Genomic DNA, 22098 nt, shown 5'->3' on the forward strand with positions numbered 1-22098 from the left:
GGGAGCTTTACTCTGTATCTAACCCCGTGCTGTACCTGTCCTGGGAGTGTTGGGGACAGTGTAGAGGGAGCTTTACTCTGTATCTAACCCCGTGCTGTACCTGTCCTGGGAGTGTTTGATGGGGACAGTGTAGAGGGAGCTTTACTCTGTATCTAACCCCATGCTTTACCTGTCCTGGGAGTGTTGGGGACACTGTAGAGGGAGCTTTACTCGGCCTGATATTTGCATGATGCGGGAGTCAGATGATAAAATGGAGGGCAGTGGGAGTGAAGAGACAATCGTGGTTTGCTGCCTTTGTGTCACTGGCCATCTGAAACGTAGTCATAGCGAAAGCAGGAAGTGCCGAGGCTAAAAATATTAGCAGTGGCTGAGTACAGAGGCTCACACAGCAGACTGAGGTCACATAGAGAAGGGAGCAATGGCCGAGAGTCTTAACCAGGGTCTGACCTGCAGCATCTGTGCCCAGGTCTACACCCAACCCGTCACCCTGGACTGCGGGCATAACTTCTGCAAGGCCTGCGTCCTGGAGCGCTGGGGCCAAGAGGCGACCACCGTTTCCTGCCCCCAGTGCGGCCAGGAGTTTCCCAGGAGGGAGCTGATGACCAACCAGCTGCTGGTGACCATCGTGGCCAGCCTGAGGCAGCTGAGCCTGGGGCTGGGCCCCGCCGCCAGCGTCAACGGCCTGAGGTGCCCGCTCCACTGCCAGCCGGCCGAGCTCTTCTGCTCCAAGGACCTCAAGCTAGTGTGTCCCTCCTGCCTGCCGTCGGGCCAGGGGGACAACCCCACCTTGATGCCCGTGGACGAGGCCTACGCATTCTGCAAGGTAGGGGCTGACACAGAGCTGGCATTTCCGTGGGCATTTCCTCTCACTGCTTTCCTTGGGACGGGGTGGAAATGGCTTTTGGGCGGCAGTGGGGGTGGTGAAGAGGTCCGGGGGGTGGTTTCAAGCTTCCCTTCCTGACGACGAGATGAGTGGATCGACCCTCCTACTGCATCCCGAGGGAATCGTGAGGGAATTCTCTTCAGGGACTTAGTGGTTCACAAGCGGAACTTGCTACCACAGAGGGTGGGTAAGGTGGTTAGCACTGATCGTAGAATGATAGGATCCCTACAGTGCAGACGGAAGCCATTCAGCCCATCGAGCCTGCACCGACCACTATCCCACCCAAACCCCATCCCCGTAACTCCATGTGTTTACCCTGCTAATCCTGCTGACACGAAGGGTAAATTTAACACGCCTAATCCACCTAACCCCTGCACACCCGGAGCTACTGCCTCACAGTACCTGGGACTCCGGTTCAATTCCAGCCTCGGGTCACTGTCTGTGCAGAGTTAGTACCTTCTCCCCGTGTCTGTGTGGGTTTCCTCCGGGTGCTCCGGTTTCCTCCCACAGTCCAAAGATGTGCAGGTTAGCTGGATTGGCCGTGCTAAATTGTCCCTTAATATCTGGGGGATTAGCGGGGTAAGTACATGGGGTTACGGGGATAGGACCAGGTGGGATTGTGGTAGGTACAGACTTGATGGGTCGAATGGCCTTCTGTAGGGATTCTCTCCTTTGGCCATTAAGAGGTAATTTAGCATGGTAAATCTACCTAACCCGCACATCTTTTGGAGTGCGGGAGGAAACCGGAGCACCCCGAGGAAACCCATGCAAACCTGGGGAGAATGTGCAGACTCCACACAGACAGTGACCCAGGCCAGGAATTGAACGCAGGTCCCTGGTGCTGTGAGGCTGCCGTGCTAACCCACTGTGCCACCGTGCTGATGTGTTTAAGAGGAACCTTGTTCAGCAGGTGAGGGAGAGGGTGATAGAAGGTGATTTTGATCGGGTTGGGAATGGTCGCAGTCTCGTGTGAATTAAAGTTTTAAATTTATTTGTTAGTGTCACAAGTAGGCTTGCATTAACACTGCAATGAATTTACTGTGCAAATCCCCTAGTCACCACAGTCAGGTGCCTGTTCGGTTACACAGAGGGACAATTTAACACGGGCAATGCACCCTAACCAGCACGTCTTTCGGACTGTGGGAGGAAACCGGAGCACCTGGAGGAAACCCACCCAGACACGGGGAGAATGTGCAGCCTCCACACAGACAGTGACCCGAGGCAGGAACCGATCCCGGGTCCCTGGCGCTGTGAGGCAGTCGTGCCACTGTGCCGCCCAATTAGCACCGCTGGCATGGATTAATTGTGCCAAATGGCCTACGGGTGAGCTGTGCGCTCGATATAACTACGCCACATTTGGCCTCTAATTTAAATAAAAATGTGAGGGCACGGTTTGTCACAGGCTGCTGCTCTGCGAACTTCACTTACTGCACCTCCCTTTTCTCACTATCAGTTGCCCCTTTTATATTCGAGGTGGAAGTCATACTAGTGCCCACAGGCACAAGAAGGCAGGCGAGCTGGTGAGCTGGTCCAGCTCTGGTTACAGGGTGTCAGCAGTTTAGCTGAGAGGGTCTCGCTGAGTAAGATGCTCGACGATTCAAGTCCTGATATGGAGACCGGAGCACATGGTCTGGCATGGCAGTGTCTGAGGGGGAGCTGCACTGTCAGAGGTGCTGTGTTCCAAACGAAACAAAGGCGCTCCTGGAGTGAGTGTAAAAGATCTATGCGATGTGGGTGGCACGGTGGTTAACACTGCTTCGCAGTGCCAGGAACCAGCCTCGGTCTCTCTCGGGAGTTTGCATGTTCTCTCCGTGTCTGCGTGGGTTTCCTCTGGGTGCTCTGGTTTCTTCCCACAGTCCAGAGATATGCAGGCTAGGTGGATTGGTCATGCTAAATTGCCCCTTCGTGTCCAAAGATGTGCAGGTTAGGTGGATTGACCATGCTAAATTGCCCCTTAGTGTCCAAAGCTATGTCAGTTAGGTGGATTGGCCATGCTAAATTGCCCCTTAGTGTCCAAAGATGTGTCGGTTAGGTAGATTGACCATGCTAAATTACCCGTTAGTGTCCAAAGATGTGCAGGTTAGGTAGATTGGTCATGGTAAATTACCCGTTAGTGTCCAAAGATGTGCAGATTAGGTGGATTGGCCATGCTAACTTGCCCTTTAGAGTCCAAAGATGTGTAGGTTAGATGGATTGGCCATGCTAAATTACCCCTTAGTGTCCAAAGATGTGTAGGTTAGATGGATTGGCCATGCTAAATTGCCCTTTAGAGTCCAAAGATGTGTAGGTTAGATGGATTGGCCATGCTAAATTGCCCTTTAGAGTCCAAAGATATGTTGGTTAGGTGGATTGGCCATGCTAAATTACCCGTTAGTGTCCAAAGATGTGTCGGTAGGTGGATTGGCCATGGTAATTACTCGTTAGTGCCCAAAGATGTGTAGGTTAGATGGATTGGCCGTGCTAAATTCCCCGTTAGTGTCCAAAGATGTGTCGGTTAGGTGGATTGGCCATGCTAAATTACCCATTAGTGTCCAAAGATGTGTAGGTTAGATAGATTGGCCATGCTAAATTACCCATTAGTGTCCAAAGATGTGCAGGTTAGGTGGATTGGCCATGCTAAATTGCCCTTTAGTATCCAAAGATGTGTAGGTCAGTTGGATTGGCCATGCTAAATTGCCCCTTAATGTCCAAAGATGTGCAGGTACGATTCTCCGAGTGGGTTACGCCAGTAGTCCCAGTGTTAAAACCAAATCGCACAGTGAGGATTTGTGGTGATTACAAATTGACCGTGAACAGGGCTGCCCACATAGACAGATATCCTATCCCTAGGATTGAAGAGCTTTACTCAAAGCTGTCAGGAGGCCTCAAGTACATGAAATTGGACTGAAGTCATGCGTATCAACAGCTTGCGCTGGAAAAAGACTTGAGGAAATTTGTCGTAATTAATATACACAAGAGCGTATTCCAATACTTGAGGCCAACCTTTGGCCACCCATCGGCAGGCACCATGGAAAGTCTTTCTACAAGGGGTCTCAAGAGTTGTCGTGTATCTTGTCCTAATAGTAGGGACAACACCCAAGGAGCATAGGACCAATTTGGAGAAAGTCCTCAAAAGATTTAAGGAAGCTGACATTGGAAAGATAAAAAAAATTACTTTTCATTCCAATGAGATTACATATTTTAGATTCATTTGATTTGATTTATTATTGTCACATGCACAGTGAGAAGTATTGTTTCTCGCGTGCTATACAGGCAAAGCATACCATTCATAGAGAAGGAAAGCGGAGGGTGTGAAGAGTCTACAGAAGGATCTAGATAGGCTGGGCGAATGGGCCAGGAACTGGCAAATGGAATTTAATGTTGGCAAGTGCGAGGTGGTCCACTTTGGTAGGAATAATGGTAGGAAGGATTATTACTTACGTGGCGAAAAACTGCAGCAGGCGATGGTGCAGAGGGACCTCGGGGTCCTTGTGCATGAGTCGCAAAAACCCAGCTTGCAGGTGCAGCAGGTGGTCAGGAAGGCTAATGGGATGCTGGCCTTCATAGCGAGGGGCATTGAATATAAAAGTAGGGAGGTCTTGCTGCGGCTATATAGGGCATTGGTGAGGCCGCAGCTGGAGTACTGTGTGCAGTTTTGGGCGCCGTACTTACGCAAGGATATTTTGGCCTTGGAGGGAGTGCAGAGGAGGTTTACTAGGCTGATGCCGGAGTTAAAGGAGAGGCTGAATAAACTAGGCTTGTACTCGTTAGAGTTTAGAAGAATGAGGGGAGACCTCATTGAGACGTATAAGATGATGAATGGGATGGATAGGATAGAGGTGGAGAGACTCTTCCCGCTCAGAAAGGACAGTAGGACTAGGGGGCACAGCCTCAAGATAAAGGGGGGGCGGTTTAGAACGGAGTTGAGGAGGAACTTCTTCACTCAAAGGGTGGTGAATCTCTGGAATTCTCTGCCCGTTGAAGTGGTGGAGGCTGCCTCGCTAAATATTTTTAAGACGCGGGTTGATGGGTTTTTGATAAGCGAGGGGATTAAGGGTTATGGGGAGAGGGCGGGAATGTGGAACTGAGCCACGACAGATCAGCCATGATCTTACTGAATGGTGGGGCAGGCTTGAAGGGCTAGATGGCCTACCCCTGCTCCTATTTCTTATGAAAGGAGCGGGTGCAGAATGTAGTGTTACAGTCTTAGCTAGGGTGTAGAGAAAGATCAACTTAATGCAAGGCAGGTCCTTTCAAAAGTCTGACAGCAGCAGGGAAGAAGCTGTCCTTCTTCCCTGACCTCAGACTTTTGTATCTTTCTCCCGATGGAAGAAGGTGGAAGAGAGAATGTCTGGGGTGCGTGGAGTCCTTAATTATGCTGGCTGCTTTTCCAAAGCAGTAGGAAGAATAGGCGGAGTCAATAGGAAACTGGTTTGCGTGATAAGAACATAAGAAATAGGAGCAGGTGTAGGCCATCTAACCCTTCGAGTCTGCCCCACCATTCAATTAGATCATGGCTGATCTGAAATGGATCAGTTTCACTTTCCCGCTCTCTCCCCATAACCTTTAATTTCCTTATCTATCTGATAGACAAGGGAATTAATGGCAATCAATGGATTGGGCTATGTTCACATTCCCTTGTAGCTTCTTGCAGTTTCAGAGTTGATGTAAAAGGATTGCACACACTGGAAGGACTGTAAAGACAATAACAGAGGTGCCTGAACTGAAGAATGTATCAGCGTTCAAGTACTTCATCGGGATGGTCAACTGCTGTGGCCACTTTTTGCCTGACCTCTCCACCATTTTGGCATCTTTACGTTGACTTCTCAAACACATCAATGTTGACAATGGGAAGATTCTCAGAGAAAAGCCTTTGGCCAAGTGAAACAGGACCTGCAATCATGGAAAGCACAGAATCCCAACAGTGCAGAAGGAGCCCATTCAGCCCACCGAGTCTGCATCGACAATAATTCCACTCGGGCCCTATCCCCGCAACCCCACATACTTACCCCGCTAATCCCTCTAACCTACACATCCCGGGACACTAAGGGGCAATGTAGCATGGCCAATGTGCCTAGCCTGCACGTCTTTCAGACTGTGGGTGGAAACCGGGGCACCCGGAGGAAACCCACGCAGAAACGGGGAGATCGTGCAGACTCCAAGCAGACTGTGGCCCAAGTCGGGAATCGAACCCCGGTCCCTGGCACTGTGGGGCAGCAGTGCTAACCACTGTGCCACCGTGCCGTCCTAGCCTTACTTGTCCATTTCAAACTAGGCAGGCAGATAATAGTGAGGTGATGCATCGCTGCATGGCCGTACTTTCCAATAAGATGCAAGATGGCATGGAGCGACCTGTCGCTTTTGCTTCCAAGATCTTGTCTGGTTGTTGAAAGGAAATGTTAATGGATCGATAGAGAGTTTGGCAGTCATATTTGCTGTAAAGAAATTCCACCAATGTGTTTTTAGTCGCCAGTCCACCATCACGTTGGACCACAGTTACTGGGGCTGTTCCTCAACGATAAACCAGTCCCGCCAATTGGATCAGCCAGAGTACAAAGATAGGCCTTAATTGTAGTCACTTAGTTACAACTCAAACTAGAATTGCAGATCTCAATTGCCGATGCTTTAAGTCAACTTCCACTTGCAAAGATGGCATCATTGCCTCCCGTTCCACAGGAGATAGTCCTTGCTTTGAACTTTCTCAACACGCAGCCCATCTTGTGGGTCTACTGCAAGACGTGGAGCCAGTTTTGTCGCAGGTTAAAAGAATGGTTTGAACAAGTCGGACCCCACTCGCAGCGCCAGGATGAAATTAGCTGTGAAGACGGGGTCCTTTATTGTAGGAGAGGAGTGATGGTACCACCCCACCCCCCCACCCCCTCGAGGTGGCAGCCATTTCTCCAGGAATTGCACAGGCGTGCATCCTGGGTAGACCGAGATGGAGATGTTGGACACGAGCTGCATTTGGTGGCCAGAAACTGATATTGAAATTGAGCGTGGACAACCATTGTGAATATTGCCAAAGGCAGCAGAACTTTCTGCCCGCATCTAAACTAACCCCCTGGGAGAGACCCGGCCACTCTCGGGCAAGGCCCCACATTGACATTGACGCTCTATGATGGGAGTGGTGTGTTTAGCTGTAGTGGATGCCCCACTCGAAGTAACATGACGCTCTGAGCATATGTCCAATTACCTTGTTAGCCACCGTAGACGAGTTCCATAGAATCGTCCACCGTTGGAATCTATCAGCCCACCAACACTGCTGTAAACCCTGGTACCTCCAGCCTGGAGAACCTAGTCACGGAGTTGAGGCACCCTGTAATGTCTGAAACTCCCCGGATCGATTGACTTGGTGAACATTGTCAAATTTCCCGCCCTTTCTGGGAATTCTGTTTTGACTGTGCATATTTATGCTTAAGAGCTATTAACTGTAAGGGACCTTAAGATGGGGAGGGAGGGGAATGTGATAGTGTGGCCCCTTTAAGGAGCGAGTGTTCACATGTCACTGACCCTCTTGGGGCCTATCAGAATGGAACATATAAATATTAACCTATTGGATGTTAGGGTATGGATCATATTTTTGATTTGATTTATTATTGTCACGTATTGGGATGCAGCAAAAAGCGCGCTACGTAGATAAGCATACCGTTCATAAAGAAGGAAAGGAGAAAGCGCAGAATGTAGTGTTACAGTCATAGCTAGGGTGTAAAGAAAGATCAACTTAGTGCGAGATAGGTCCATTCAAAAGCCTGATGGCAGCAGGGGAGAAGTTGTTCTTGAGTTGGTTGGTACGTGACCTCAGGCTTTTACATCTTTTTCCTGATGGAAGGAGGTGGAAGTGAGAATGTCCAGGGTGCATGGGGTCCTTAATTATACTTTGCCGAGGCAGCGGGAAGTGTAGACAGAGTTAACAGATGTGAGGTTGGTTTGTATGATGGACTGGGCTTCACTCACGACCCTTTGTAGTTTCTTCATAGAATCCTACAGTACAGAACAAGGCCCTTCGGCCCATCGAGTCTGCACCGAACACAATCCCACCCAGGCCTACCCCCATATCCCTACATATTATGCCCATTAATCCCTCTAACCTACGCATCCCTGGGCACTAAGGGGCAATTTCTTAGCCTGGCCAATCAACCTAACCCGCACATCTTTGGACTGTGGGAGGAAACCGGAGTACCCGGAGGAAACCCACGCAGACACGAGGAGAGCATGCAATCTCCACACAGACAGTGACTTGAGCTGGGAATCGAACTCAGGTCCCTGGAGCTGTGAAGCAGCAGTGCTAACCACTGTGCTACCGTGCTGCCCGGTTCTTGCAGTCTTGGTCAGAGCAGGAGCTGCGATACATTTGGAAAGGATGCTTTCTATGGTACATCTGTAAATGTTAGGTGGATCCTGCAGTGTGAAACCAGGGCCCAGTGGGACTACACCTGTATCTGTACTGAGCTGTTCTATACATAGATGGAAATATCGATCAATAAGTCACCGTTGCGATGGAACTTTTCCTGATCTAATTAGCTCACGTTACAATAATTTTGATTCATTTTAATTCTGTACAGTGGGAGTGAATGGGAAGGCAGCAGTGCTAACCACTGTGCCACTGTGCTGCCCCTGTAATGGGGGTGAATGGGAAGTGGGTTGGATCATTTTGATATCATTGAAGTGAAATGAATGACAATGACCATTTTAATTCTCTGGAATGGACGGCACGGTGGCACAGTGGGTAGCACTGCTGCCTCACAGCGCCAGGGATCCGGGTTCAATTCCCAGCCTTGGGTCACTGTCTGTGTGGAGACTGCACGTTCTCCCCGTGTCTGCGTGGGTTTCCTCCCAGAGTCCAAATATGTGCAGGTTAGATGGCTTGGCTATGCTAAATTGCCCTTTAATGTCCAAAGATGTGTGGGTTAAGGGGATTGACCACGTTAGATTGCCCCTTAGTGTCCAAAGATGTGCAGGTTAGGGGTATTAGCAGGGTAAATATGTGAGGTTATGGGAATAGGCGGTGGGTGGGCCTGGATAGGATGGTCTGTCTGAGAGTCAGTGCAGACTCGATGGGCTAAATGGCCTCCTTCTGTCCCGTAGGGATTCTGCGATTCTGTTCTTTGATTCTAGAAAGGCACTGTACGCAGCAGTAGATTTTCTTTCTGTGCCTGTGCAGGAAATGGGCCAAAGCGAACCATTGGATTAGTGTTGTCTTTATCTCCCATCTCATCTCAGAAAGCTGATGAAGGTTGGCTGGTTGCTGTGAGTGCGAGAATGGAAGTTCCTCATATCCTCAGATAGTGAACAGAGTGAGTCAATATTCGCTTCCTCTTCTGGTGTCTTGCAGCCCAGTTAAAGGATATTTCCAGGGTGTGAGCAGAAATGCCTCCTTCTAGCAACAAGCACCTTACCTCATTCAAGGCGGCCATTTGGCCCATCATGCCTATACCAGCTCTTTGAACAAGCTGTCTAATTTTAACCTTTTAAGCGTGAGGAAGGTTTTGGCTGGAATTCTCCGGCCGAAGTTAGAAGCAGGAGTAGGCCCTTCGAGCCTGCTCTGCCATTCGTTTTGATCGTGGGCTGATCATCAAATTCAATATCGTGATGCCCCCTTCCCCCCATATCCCTTGATCTCGTCAACCCCAAGAGCTATAACTAATTTCCTCTTTAGAATCACACACCATTTTGGCCTCAACTGCTTCCTGTGGTGTTGAATCCCACACATTCACCGCTCTCTGGGTGAAGAAATTTCTCCTTGCCTCAGCCCTAAAAGGTTTACCGCTTATCCTCAAACTATGACCCCTAATTCTGGACTCCCTGGCCATTAGAAACATTCTTTCTGAATCTACCCTGCCTAACCCTGTTAGAATTTTATAAGTTTCTACGAGATCCCCTCTCACTCTTCTGAACTCCAGTGAATATAATCCTCACCGTCTCTCCACATATGACAGACCTGCCATCCCAGGAATCAGCCTGGTAAACCCCCACTGAACTCCCTCTCTAAAAGGAACATCATTCCTCAGATGAGGGCACCATACTCCAGGTGTGGCCTCGCCAACACCCTATACAATTGCAGTAAAACACCCCTATTCCTAATACTCAAATCCTCTCGCCATGAAGGCCAACATACCTTCTTTCCTGCCTGCTGTACCTGCACACTTACTTTCAGTGTCTGATGCGCAAGGACATCAAGGTCTCACTGACTATCCACTTCCCTCAATTTATACCCCGCTAGCGATAATGGAGGATCTGGTGTACAGCCAAATCTCCGCTCACTGCGGCGGGACTGGAGAACTCCCACTGCGGGCGAGTCCGGAAAATCCCAGCCCTTTGTCTTTTTAAGGATTTGAAAATAAATCTCTGGGACGTTGCTGGGGCGAATTTGGGAGAAAGACCAAAAGAGCCAGAGGCAACATGAGGAAGAATTTTTAATTGCACATTGAGTTGTCACACTCCGGAAGGTTCCGTCTCTGACTTTCAAAAGGCAATTGGACAAATACTTGGGGGAAAGAAAAACGCAAATTCATAGAGAGATGTGGTCGGCAGGGTAGGGGAGGGGCTAGTTTTTTGAAAGCTAGCATAAGTATGATGGACTGAATGGCCTTCTGCAAGTGTACAGGTCATTGGTGAGGTCACGCCTGGAGTACTGTGCGCAGTTTTGGTCTCCTTGTCTGAGGAAGGATGTTCTTCCTGTAAAGGGATCACTGCAAAGGTTTACCAGGCCAATTCCTGGGATGGCAGGTCTGTCATATGAGGAGAGATTAAGTCGGTTAGGGTTATAGTCATAGGAATTTTGAAGAGTGAGAGGGGATTTCATAGAAGCTTATTAAATTCTAACAGGGTTAGACGGATAGATTCAGAAAGGATGCTCCTGATGGTGGGAGAGCACAGAATTATTCATTGATTCATTAGTGTCACAAGTACACTTACATTAACACTGCAATGAAGTTACTGGGAAAATGCCCTAGCCGCCACACTCTGGTGCCTGTTCGGGTACACTGAAGGAAAATTTAGTATGGCCAATGCACCTAACCCAACCCTTTCAGACAGTAGGAGGAAACCGGAGCACCCAGGGGAAACCCACACAGACACGAGGAGAACTAACAAACTCCACTCAGGGGGTCATAGTTTGAGGAGAAGAGGGTAAACTTTTTAGGACTGAGGTGAGGAGAAATTTCTTCACCCAGAGGGTGATGAGTGTATGGAATTCACCATCAAGGAAAGTAGTTGAGGCCAAAATGTTATGTGATCTCAAGAAGAAATTAAATATAGCTCTTGGGGCTAAAGGGATCAAAGGATATGCGGCGGGGTGGGGGGGGGGGGCGGAGGTGGAGGTGAGAAGGGGGGAGCAGGATTTGATGATCAGCCATGAGCAAAATGAGTGTTGGAGCAGGTTCAAAGGGCCAAATGACCTCCTCCTGCTTCTGGTTTCTATGTTTCTATGTGTTACACTATGATTGGATTATGATTTTATCAAAGTAGCGTGTTACTTTGACACTTTCCACTTCTACCAATGAATTTCTTTTAAAACTCACACACACACACACACACAAATACACTCACACGCACACACGCTCACACACATACACTCACACGCACACACACATTCACACACACAAATACACTCACACGCACACACACACACACACAAATACACTCACACGCACACACACACACACACACACACAAATACACTCACACGCACACACACATTCACACACACAAATACACTCACACGCACACACGCTCACACACACACACACAAATACACTCACACGCACACACGCTCACACACATACACTCACACGCACACACACATTCACACACACAAATACACTCACACGCACACACACACACACACAAATACACTCACACGCACACACACACACACACACACACAAATACACTCACACGCACACACACATTCACACACACAAATACACTCACACGCACACACGCTCACACACACACACACAAATACACTCACACGCACACACGCTCACACACATACACTCACACGCACACACACATTCACACACACAAATACACTCACGCGCACACACACACACGCACACACACACACACACACACACAAATACACTCACACGCACACACACACACACACACACACACAAATGCACTCACACGCACACACACATTCACACACACAAATACACTCACACGCACACACACACACACAAATACAAATACACTCACACGCACACACACACACACACACAAATACACTCACACGCACACACACATTCACACACACAAATACACTCACACGCACACACACACACACACACACACACAAATACACTCACACGCACACACACACACACACACACAAATACACTCACACGCACACACACATTCACATACAAAAATACACTCACACGCACACACATTCACACACACAAATACACTCACACGCACACACACATTCACACACACAAATACACTCACACGCACACACACACACACACACACAAATACACTCACACGCACACACACATTCACATACAAAAATACACTCACACGCACACACATTCACACACACAAATACACTCACACGCACACACACATTCACACACACAAATACACTCACACACACACACACACACACACAAATACAAATACACTCACACGCACACACACACACACACAAATACACTCACACGCACACACACATTCACATACAAAAATACACTCACACGCACACACACATTCACACACACAAATACACTCACACGCACACACACACACACACACACACACAAATACACTCACACGCACACACACACACACAAATACACTCACACGCACACAGGCTCACACACATATGCGCACATACATACATATATAAAAATACATTGGAGTCTGCAGCTCAGCCACACTCAGATGTCATCTCTGTTCTCATTAGGTTAAAGTCAGTGAGCTGCAGGATGTGACAGTCTGTGGCTGCACGCGACGAGTGCAGAGACCTGAAGATCTTCCAGCAGCAGAGACCGCTCTGTGACACTGAGGCAGGCAACTATTTCTGTTCCCTCCCAGTGTCCCGGCCCTGGTCGAATAGCTGGGACTTAAATAGATTGCCTGATATGCCCCACCGTTAAGAGGATGCTTTTGGATCACTCTCGCTCATCATTCACAATGAGAGCACAGCCAAATATACCCACTCACATTCACCAAAATACAACCAACTAAGATAAAAAATAAACCCCAGCCAGTGCAGCGATCGTGTCTTGCACGTCTCATCTGGTTAAATGCTGCATCTCCACATATAGAGGCTGCTGGTCTGTGGGTGAGAGTATTTGATGGGGACGGTGTAGACGGAGCTTTACTCTGTATCTAACCCCGTGCTGTACCTGTGCTGGGAGTGTTTGATGGGGACAGTGCAGAGGGAGCTTTACTCTGTATCTAACCCCATGCTGTACCTGTCCTGGGGGTGTTTGATGGGGACAGTGTAGAGGGAGCTTTACTCTGTATCTAAACCGTGCTGTACCTGTCCTGGGAGTGTTTGATGGGGACAGTGTAGAGGGAGCTTTACTCTGTATCTAACCCCGTGCTGTACCTGTCCTGGGAGTGTTTGATGGGGACAGTGTAGAGGGAGCTTTACTCTGTATCTAACCCCATGCTGTACCTGTCCTGGGGGTGTTTGATGGGGACAGTGTAGAGGGAGCTTTACTCTGTATCTAAACCGTGCTGTACCTGTCCTGGGAGTGTTTGATGGGGACAGTGTAGAGGGAGCTTTACTCTGTATCTAACCCCGTGCTGTACCTGTCCTGGGGGTGTTTGATGGGGACAGTGTAGAGGGAGCTTTACTTTGTATCTAACCCCGTGCTGTACCTGTCCTGGGAGTGTTTGATGGGGACAGTGTAGAGGGAGCTTTACTCTGTATCTAACCCCGTGCTGTACCTGCCCTGGGAGTTTTTGATGGGGACAGTGTAGAGGGAGCTTTACTCTGTATCTAACCCCGTGCTGTACCTGTGCTGGGAGTGTTTGATGGGGACAGTGCAGAGGGAGCTTTACTCTGTATCTAACCCCATGCTGTACCTGTCCTGGGGGTGTTTGATGGGGACAGTGTAGAGGGAGCTTTACTCTGTATCTAACCCCGTGCTGTACCTGTCCTGGGAGTGTTTGATGGGGACAGTGCAGAGGGAGCTTTACTCTGTATCTAACTCTGTGCTGTACCTGTCCTGGGAGTGTTTGATGGGGACAGTGTACAGGGAGTTTTACTCTGTATCTAACCCCGTGCTGTACCTGTGCTGGGAGTGTTTGATGGGAACAGTGTAGAAGAAGCTTTACCCTGTATCTAACCCTGTGCTGTCCCTGTGTTGAGTATAGGGCTAACGGGAGGACTTTGAATAGTGTGGAGGAGCAGAGGGATCTAGGTGTATGTGTACATAGATCCCTGAAAGTTGGGAATCAAGTAGATAAGGTTGTTAAGAAGGCATACGGTGTCTTGGCGTTTATTGGTAGGGGGATTGAATTTAGGAGTCGCAGCGTCATGTTGCAAATGTACACAACTCTGGTGCAGCCGCACTTGGAGTACTGTGTGCAGTTCTGGTCCCCACATTACAGGAAGGATGTAGAGGCTTTGGAGAGGGTGCAGAGGAGGTTTACCAGGATGTTGCCTGGTATGGAGGGGAGGTCCTATGAGGAGAGACTGAGAGATTTGGGGTTGTTTTCGCTGGAAAGAAGGCGGCTAAGAGGGGACCTTATTGAAACATATAAGATGATTAGAGGTTTAGACAGGGTGGATAGTGATAGCCTTTTTCCTAGGATGGAGAAAGCTAGCACGAGGGGGCACGGCTTTAAATTAAGGGGGGGTAGATATAGGACTGATGTCAGGGGTAGGTTCTTTACCCAGAGGGTGGTGAGGGACTGGAATGCCCTGCCGGCTGCAGTTGTAAATGCGCCTAGTTTGGGGGCGTTTAAGAGATCTGTGGATAGGTTTATGGACGAAATGGGATTGGTTTAGATTAGTGGGTTAGTGTTGTTTTTTTAAAAGCTGGTCGGCGCAACATCGTGGGCCAAAGGGCCTGTTCTGTGCTGTAATGTTCTATGTTCTATGTTCTATGTTCTATGTCCTGGGAGTGTTTGATGGGGACAGTGTAGAGGGGGCTTTACTCTGTATCTAACTCCGTGCTGTACCTGTCCTGGGAGTGTTTGATGGGGACAGTGTAGAGGGAGCTTTACTCTGTATCTAACTCCGTGCTGTACCTGTCCTGGGAGTGTTTGATGGGGACAGTGTAGAGGAAGCTTTACTCTGTATCCAACCCTGTGCTGTACCTGTCCTGGGAATGTTTGATGGGGACAGTGTAGAGGGAGCTTTACTGTGTATGTAATTCATAGAATCATAGAATCCATACAATGCAGAAGGAGACCATTTGGCCCATCTAGTCTTCACTAACTCGCTGACAGAGCCCATGCCCCATCCTTTCCCCACAACCCCACACGTATAATTGCACTGACCTACACATCTTGGACTGGAACTAAGGGGCAATTTAGTGTCGCCAATCCATGTGACCAGCACGCTTTTCAGACTGTGGGAGGAAACCCAGAGGAAACCCACACAGACACAGGGAGAGAGTCTGTGAGCTGACTCCACACAGACAGTGAGCTGAGACTGGAACTGATCCTGGGTCCCTGGCACTGTGAAGCAGCAGCGCTAGCCACTGTGCCACTGTCTCATGGATTCAGGAATGTAATATATAGGAAAGAAATGGAGCTGAACAGAATGAAAGGTTGGAAGATAATAACAGAGACAGTCACAGGAAGAGAAACCTTTCTATTTTTGTATTCTGTATAAAACCACAGCCCGATAACATTGCATCGATGCTGCACATCTAGCAATCTTCAAATGTCCAAAGTGCTTTCCATCAGAGTATCCGGTTTTGAATTTTAGTGTCTGTGGAAAATGCAACAGCCAATGTTTCACACAGTAGGCATCCAGAGGCAGCGATTTGGCACTGTTCAGCTGTGGGAGATTTGAACTGTGGGACAACTTACACCTGGTACATGTTGGGGAACCCTCCTACTGTGCTTTGACATTATGTCTTGGGAACCTGCGCATTTTTATTTGCGGGGGGGGGACATGTTTGCATCACAGTGGGAAAATACTGCTTTATTGCCAGTACGGTTCTCCTGCAGTGTTGCACAGGGAATGGCCGTCCCCACTGTACACTCAGTGACTACATGTGGGAGCTGATCTCACTGCCTTGTGACCCATTGACAGCACATGCTGCTGAGTCAATGATTCATAGAATCCCTACAGTGCAGAAGGAGGCCATTCAGCCCATCGAGTCTGCACCACCCACAATCCCACCCAGGCTCTATCCCCATGTCCTAGCCCATTCCCCCTGGCACAAAGATGCAATTTAGCGCAGCCAGTCCACCGATACTGCACATTTTTGGGTTGTGTGAGGAAACTGGAGCACCTGGAGGAAACCCACGCTGGTATGGGGAGAACATGCAGACTCTACACAGGCAGTGACCTGAGGCCAGAATTGAACCTGGGTGCCTGGCACTGTGAGGCAGCAGCGTTAACTACTGCCACCGTGCCACCCCTATGTGGTCCATATCCCTCTATTCACTGCCTAGTTGGGCATCTTTCCAGATGCCTTTACTGTAGAATCTGCTTCCATCACCTCCTCTGGCAGCGGCATCCACCACCCTCTGTGTGAAAAACTTACCCCTTATATCTCTTTTAAACTTTCCCCTCTCACTTTCATCCGATGCCCCTGAGAAATTGGTCCTGGAAAAAGGACTCTGACGATCCACTCTATCCAAGCCTCTTGTGACCTTGTAAACCTCTATCCGGTTCCCCCCTCACCCTCCGAAACTCCAATGAAAACAATCTAAGTTCAATCTTTCTTCACAGTCAATATCCTCCAAGCCAGGCGACATCCTGGTAAATCTCTTCTGCCCCCTTTCCAACGCATCAATATCCTTCCAGTAGTGCAATGACCAGAATTGTACACAATCCTCCAAACGCAGTGTAACCAAAGTCTGATGCAACTGCAAGATGATTTTCCAATTCCTATACTCAGTGCCCCGACCGATGAAGGCTAGCATGACATATGCCTCCTTGGCCAACTGAGTCTCTACCTTCAGGGAACTGTGTTCGTTGAATTAGCCATGGTCAATGTGAGTGGTTATGGGAGGTGGGGTGGGGATGGTGGGTGGAGGTGGAGGTGAGGAGCTGGCCTGGGTTAGATCCTCTTTCAGTCATACTCGATGGGCTGCATGGCCACTTTCTGCACTGTAGGGATTCTATGGTTCAAAGTGTTGAGAATGTTAGAACGGGTCAACGGATCGGTGCAGAGAAACTCATTCCTCAGGTGGGATATTGAAATCGAGAGGGTAAAATCTTCGATTCATGGGTCGGCTGTGCAATCACGCTCTAACTTAATGGTCCCACAAATTTTCCAATGATTCCTGCCAAGAATGTGCTTGGAAAGTGGGAAGTCGAAACTGGAGCATCTTAGAATGTAGGGGACCAACTGAAACCCTCGAGGCTGAGTTGGATCAATGTCATTGGGTGTAGGTGCGATGGCCACCTACTACAGGATCCCTACAATGCCGAAAGAGACCGTTCAGCCCATTGAGTCTGTGACGGCTCTCTGAAAGAGCATCTTGCTCAGTCCCACCCCTGCCCGATCTCCATAACCTTGTGCATTTCCCACGGCCAATCCACCCAACCAACACATCTTTGGATACTGAGGGCAGGATTTTCCAGCTGCAATCGCCCCCAAGGCTGGAAAATCTGGCCTGAGGCTGTTGGAATATAACTGGTGATGACATTGGTTCTGCTGTAGTGTGACCAAAGGTAACAAGCTGTAAACCATGTAATCAATGACAGAATGACGTGATGGTCAGCTGACCAGCGGTCTCAGTATAAATGGGAACATGTTGGGAATTGTGGGGAACTTGGAGTGGCCCAGGGTGAGGCCTCAAGTTTGGAGTAACGAAGCTTCTTTATTAAATCTTCTCTTGGATTTATAAATTGGTGTAAGCTTTCATATATTTTTATTGTCCACACTGAACAGAGGTCAACAGATCTTTGCAGCTTGCATCAACAGATCTTTGCATGGTCCGCCCCTCCCCTCTCACCCGTTATGATTCCTGTGGCGGACGCGATGGTAAAATTCTGCCCTCTGTGTCCAAGCGTGCACTGAACGTGAGCCACCATGATCCAATTGAATGGGGAAATAGCACTCCCCTCACCGTAGGGCCAAATGGCCTTCTTCCTCTTCCTTTCGTTATCTTGCAGGTTTGCTCAGACCAATGGTTTAGCGATGACCCTCCCTGCTGTTTTCCCATAGGGCAAATTGGAGGACTCGGTTGGCTCCCTGGAAAAGAAGTTAGAGGAGTATCGCAATGCCCAGGCTGCCCGAGGAACCAAGATCAGTGAGACGCTGGTGAGCCTTCTCCTTGGTAACACTGGTGGAGAAAGTGGGCAAGATATTACTGGATGGGACATAACGCGGGAAAACATGGTGCTGAATTTCACCAGGGACATGCACGCTTAGCAGGTGGAACTGGAATTGGTCGCAGTTCCCAGTCCTGCCTCAGATCAATTTGGAATCACTCAAGCAGCAGACAGCAGTAAACACGGGCACGTGGGGTTAGCAGGGTCAGTGAGGGGGGTGTCGTGACAATGGTGGCCCACCACAAAGTTGAAAGGTGGCATGCAGAAGCCACAGGGGCATCATGCCTTGCGGTGTTCAAAGCGGAAAAGTGTGAGGTGATTCACTTTGGAAGGAGTAATAGGAATATACTTCACTTTGGAAGAAATAATGGTAAGATACTTGGTAGTGTGGATGAGCAGAGAGATCTTGGTGTCTGTACGTGTAGACCCCTGAAAGTTGGCACCCAGGTTGGTAGGGTTGTTAAGAAGGCGTACGGTGTGTTAGCTTTTATTGGTAGAGGTATTGAATTTCAGAGCCATGAGATCATGTTGCAGCTTTACAAAACTCTGATGCCGCCGCAGTTGGAGTATTGCATACAGTTCCGGTCTCCGCATTATGGGAAGGATGTGGAATCATTGGAAGGGGTGCAGAGGAGATATACCAGGATGTTGTCTGGTATGGTGGGAAGGTCTTATGAGGAAAGGCTGCGGCTGTTTTCGTTAGAGAGAAGGAGGTTAATAGTGGCATACAAGATGATCAGAGGTTAGACAGGGTGGACAGTGAGATCCTCTTTCCTCGGATGGTGATGGCTAACACGAGGGAACATAGCTTTAAATTGAGGGGTGATAGATATAGGACAGATGTCAGAGGTAGGTTCTTTACTCAGAGAGTAGTAAGGGCTTGGAATGCCCTGCTGGCGATAGTAGTGGACTCACCAACATTAAGGGCATTTAGATGGTCATTGGATAAACATATGGATGATATTGGAATCGTGTGGATTAGACTGGCTCTAGATTGGTTTCACAGGTCGGCACAACATTGGGGGCCGAAGGGCCTGTAGTGCGCTGTAATGTTCTGTGATCTATAACGCTGTTCAACACAGGAAGGAATATCAAAGTAGGGATGCCTTGCTACAACTGTATTGGGCTGACTGGGATGGCGAGGTTGCTTTATCAGGAAAGTTGGGAACCGGTTAAGCCCAGATTCATTGGAATTTAGGGGAAGGAGAATTGATTACACTGAAGCTAAGATTCAGAGGGGCTTTATAGGATAGACTCTGAGAGGATTATTCTCCCCCTGAGGGTATCTAGAACTGGGGATGGGGGGAATGAACGGTTAAAGGGTCTGCCATTTAAGTGGCGGAGGAATTTCCTCTCCCTGAAAGTTTTTTATCTTTGGAATTCTTTTCCGCAAAGCACAACTCTGAGTCATTGAATACATTCAAGGTGGAGTTAGACAAATTTTTGATTTTCAAGAGAATGGTGGGCGGTGGGGGGGGGGGGGGTGGAGGTAGTGGGGGGGGGGTGGGGAGTGGACACGGGAAAATGGGATTAAGGCCAGATCAGAAAAGTTTTTATTGAATAGTGAAGCAGACTGGATGGGCTGAATGGTCCACCAGTATTTCTTATGATATTATCTAATTTATAGGTTTTTAAAAATATTCATTCTTGGGTGAAAATCCCATTGTCCCCACACTCTGGTGCCTGTTCGGGTACACTGAGGGAGAACTTAGTGTGGCCAATGCACCCTAACCAGCACGTCTTTGGACTGTGGGAGGAAACCGGAGCATCTGGAGGAAACCCACGCAGACACGGGGAGAATGTGCAGACTCCGCCCAGACAGTGACTCAACCTGGGAATTGAACCTGGGCCCCTGGCGCTGTGAGGCAGCAGTGCCATCCACAATGCCATGTTAATCCGAAGATGTGCGGATTAGTTGGCTTGGCCATGCTAAATTTCCCTTTAGCGTCCAGAGATGTGCGGGTTAGCCATGCTAAATTGTCCTTTAGTGTCAGGGGGATTAGCAGGTTAAATACGTGGGGGCATGGGGATAGGACCTGGGTGGGATTGTTGTTAGGGTGAATAGCCTCCTTCTGCATTGTAGGGATCCTATGGTTCAATGCAGAGCTAATGTACCACCTGGTGGTAGGAATTAGCAGTACATCGATCGACAAACAGCAGAACGAGCCTTTAGTGAACAATGTGGGATGTGTCAGAGCGACAGAAACTTCCTTGATGGGAGGATGGAGGAGGAGGAGCAATGAAGAAGGAATCGACGCTGTCTAACTCATTATTGTACACCCACGTTTCTGGCAGGCTTCTTCCATTGAGTATGACATAGTCTGAAAGGATCTAATTAGCACACTTCAGGGCAACACTCAAAACAAACATCAGATTGGGGTTGTAAAACATTGTCTGCTGACTTGGGAAATGAGTTCCTGGTGAACTTCCGCCTACAATACAAAGCTCCAGTGTCCATGTAGAGCAATCGATCAATGCTATACCTAAAGTCACAGAGGTTTACAGCATGGAAACAGGCCCTTCAGCCCAACTTGTCCATGCTACCCTTTTATTTTAAACCCCTAAGCTAGTCCCAATTGCCCACATTTGGCCCATATCCCTCTACACCCATCTTACCCATGTAAATGTCTAAATGCTTTTTAAAAGACAAAATTGTACCCACCTTTATTACTACCTCTGACAGCTCGTTCCAGGCATTCACCACCCCCTGTGTGAAAAAATTGCCCCTCTGGACCCTTTTGTATTTCCCCCCTCTCACCTTAAACCTATGCCCTCTAGTTTTAAACTCCCCTACCTTTGGGAAAAGATATTGACTTTCTAGCTGATCTGTGCCCCTCATTATTTTATAGACCTCTATAAGATCACCCCTCAGCCTCCTACTCTCCGGAGAAAAAAGACCCAGTCTATCCAGCCTCTCCTTATAACCCAAACCATCAAGTCCCGGTAGCATCCTAGTAAATCTTTTCTGCACAGTTTACAGTTTAATAATACACATTCTATAATAGGGCGACCAGAACTGTACACAGTATTCCAAGTGTCCCAGGTTTTTTCTCTGCTGCTCTTTTTAAACAAAGGCACAACATCTGCCACCCTCCAATATTCAGGCACCTCACCTGTGATTATCGATGATTCAAATATCTCTGCTCGGGACCCTGCAATTTCCTTCCTAGCTTCCTACAATGTCTTGGTATACACTTCATCAGGTCCCAGCGATTTATCTACCTTGATGTGCTTTAAGACTTCCAGTATCTCCTTCTCTGTAATATATACACTCCTCAAGTCATCATTATTGCCCCAAGTTCCCTAACATCCATGTTTTTCTCAACAGTAAATGCTGATGAGAAATAATCATTTAGGATCTCACCCATCTCTTGTGGATCTGCACATAAATGACCTTGTTGATCCTTAAGAGGCCCAACTCTCTCCCTTGTTACTCTTTTGCTTGTTCAGGGAGTGTTTGATGGAGACAGTGTAGAGGGAGCTTTTCTCTGCATCTAACTCCGTGCTGTACCTGCCCTGGGAGTGTTTGATGGGGACAGTGTAGAGGGAGCTTTACTCTGTATCTAACCCCGTGCTGTACCTGTCCTGGGAGTGTTTGATATGGACAGTGTAGAGGGAGATTTACTCTGTATCTAACCCTGTGCTGTACCTGTCCTGGGAGTGTTTGATATGGACAGTGTAGAGGGAGATTTACTCTGTATCTAACCCCATACTGTACCTGTCCTGGGAATGTTTGATGGGGACAGTGTAGAACATACAACATAGAACATAGAACGTAGAACATTACAGCGCAGAACAGGCCCTTCAGCCC

At 48.5% G+C, this 22098-nt stretch overlaps 1 protein-coding gene across 1 annotated transcript in view; it reads left to right on the top strand.

Moving 5' to 3' along the window:
• The first annotated feature begins 418 nt into the window (after positions 1-418).
• The window catches only part of LOC145335755 (zinc-binding protein A33-like), a 32009-nt gene continuing 10329 nt past the window's right edge, over positions 419-22098 (top strand). The window contains exons 1-2 of the mRNA XM_080181480.1: positions 419-823; positions 18181-18276. Of these exons, the coding sequence (XP_080037606.1) occupies positions 419-823; positions 18181-18276 (501 nt within the window). The remainder of the gene's footprint in view (positions 824-18180; positions 18277-22098) is intronic.

Source organism: Carcharhinus amblyrhynchos, unplaced genomic scaffold, assembly GCF_965287045.1.
Source record: "Carcharhinus amblyrhynchos unplaced genomic scaffold, sCarAmb.v2.hapA scaffold_40, whole genome shotgun sequence".
Lineage (NCBI taxonomy): Eukaryota > Metazoa > Chordata > Chondrichthyes > Carcharhiniformes > Carcharhinidae > Carcharhinus > Carcharhinus amblyrhynchos.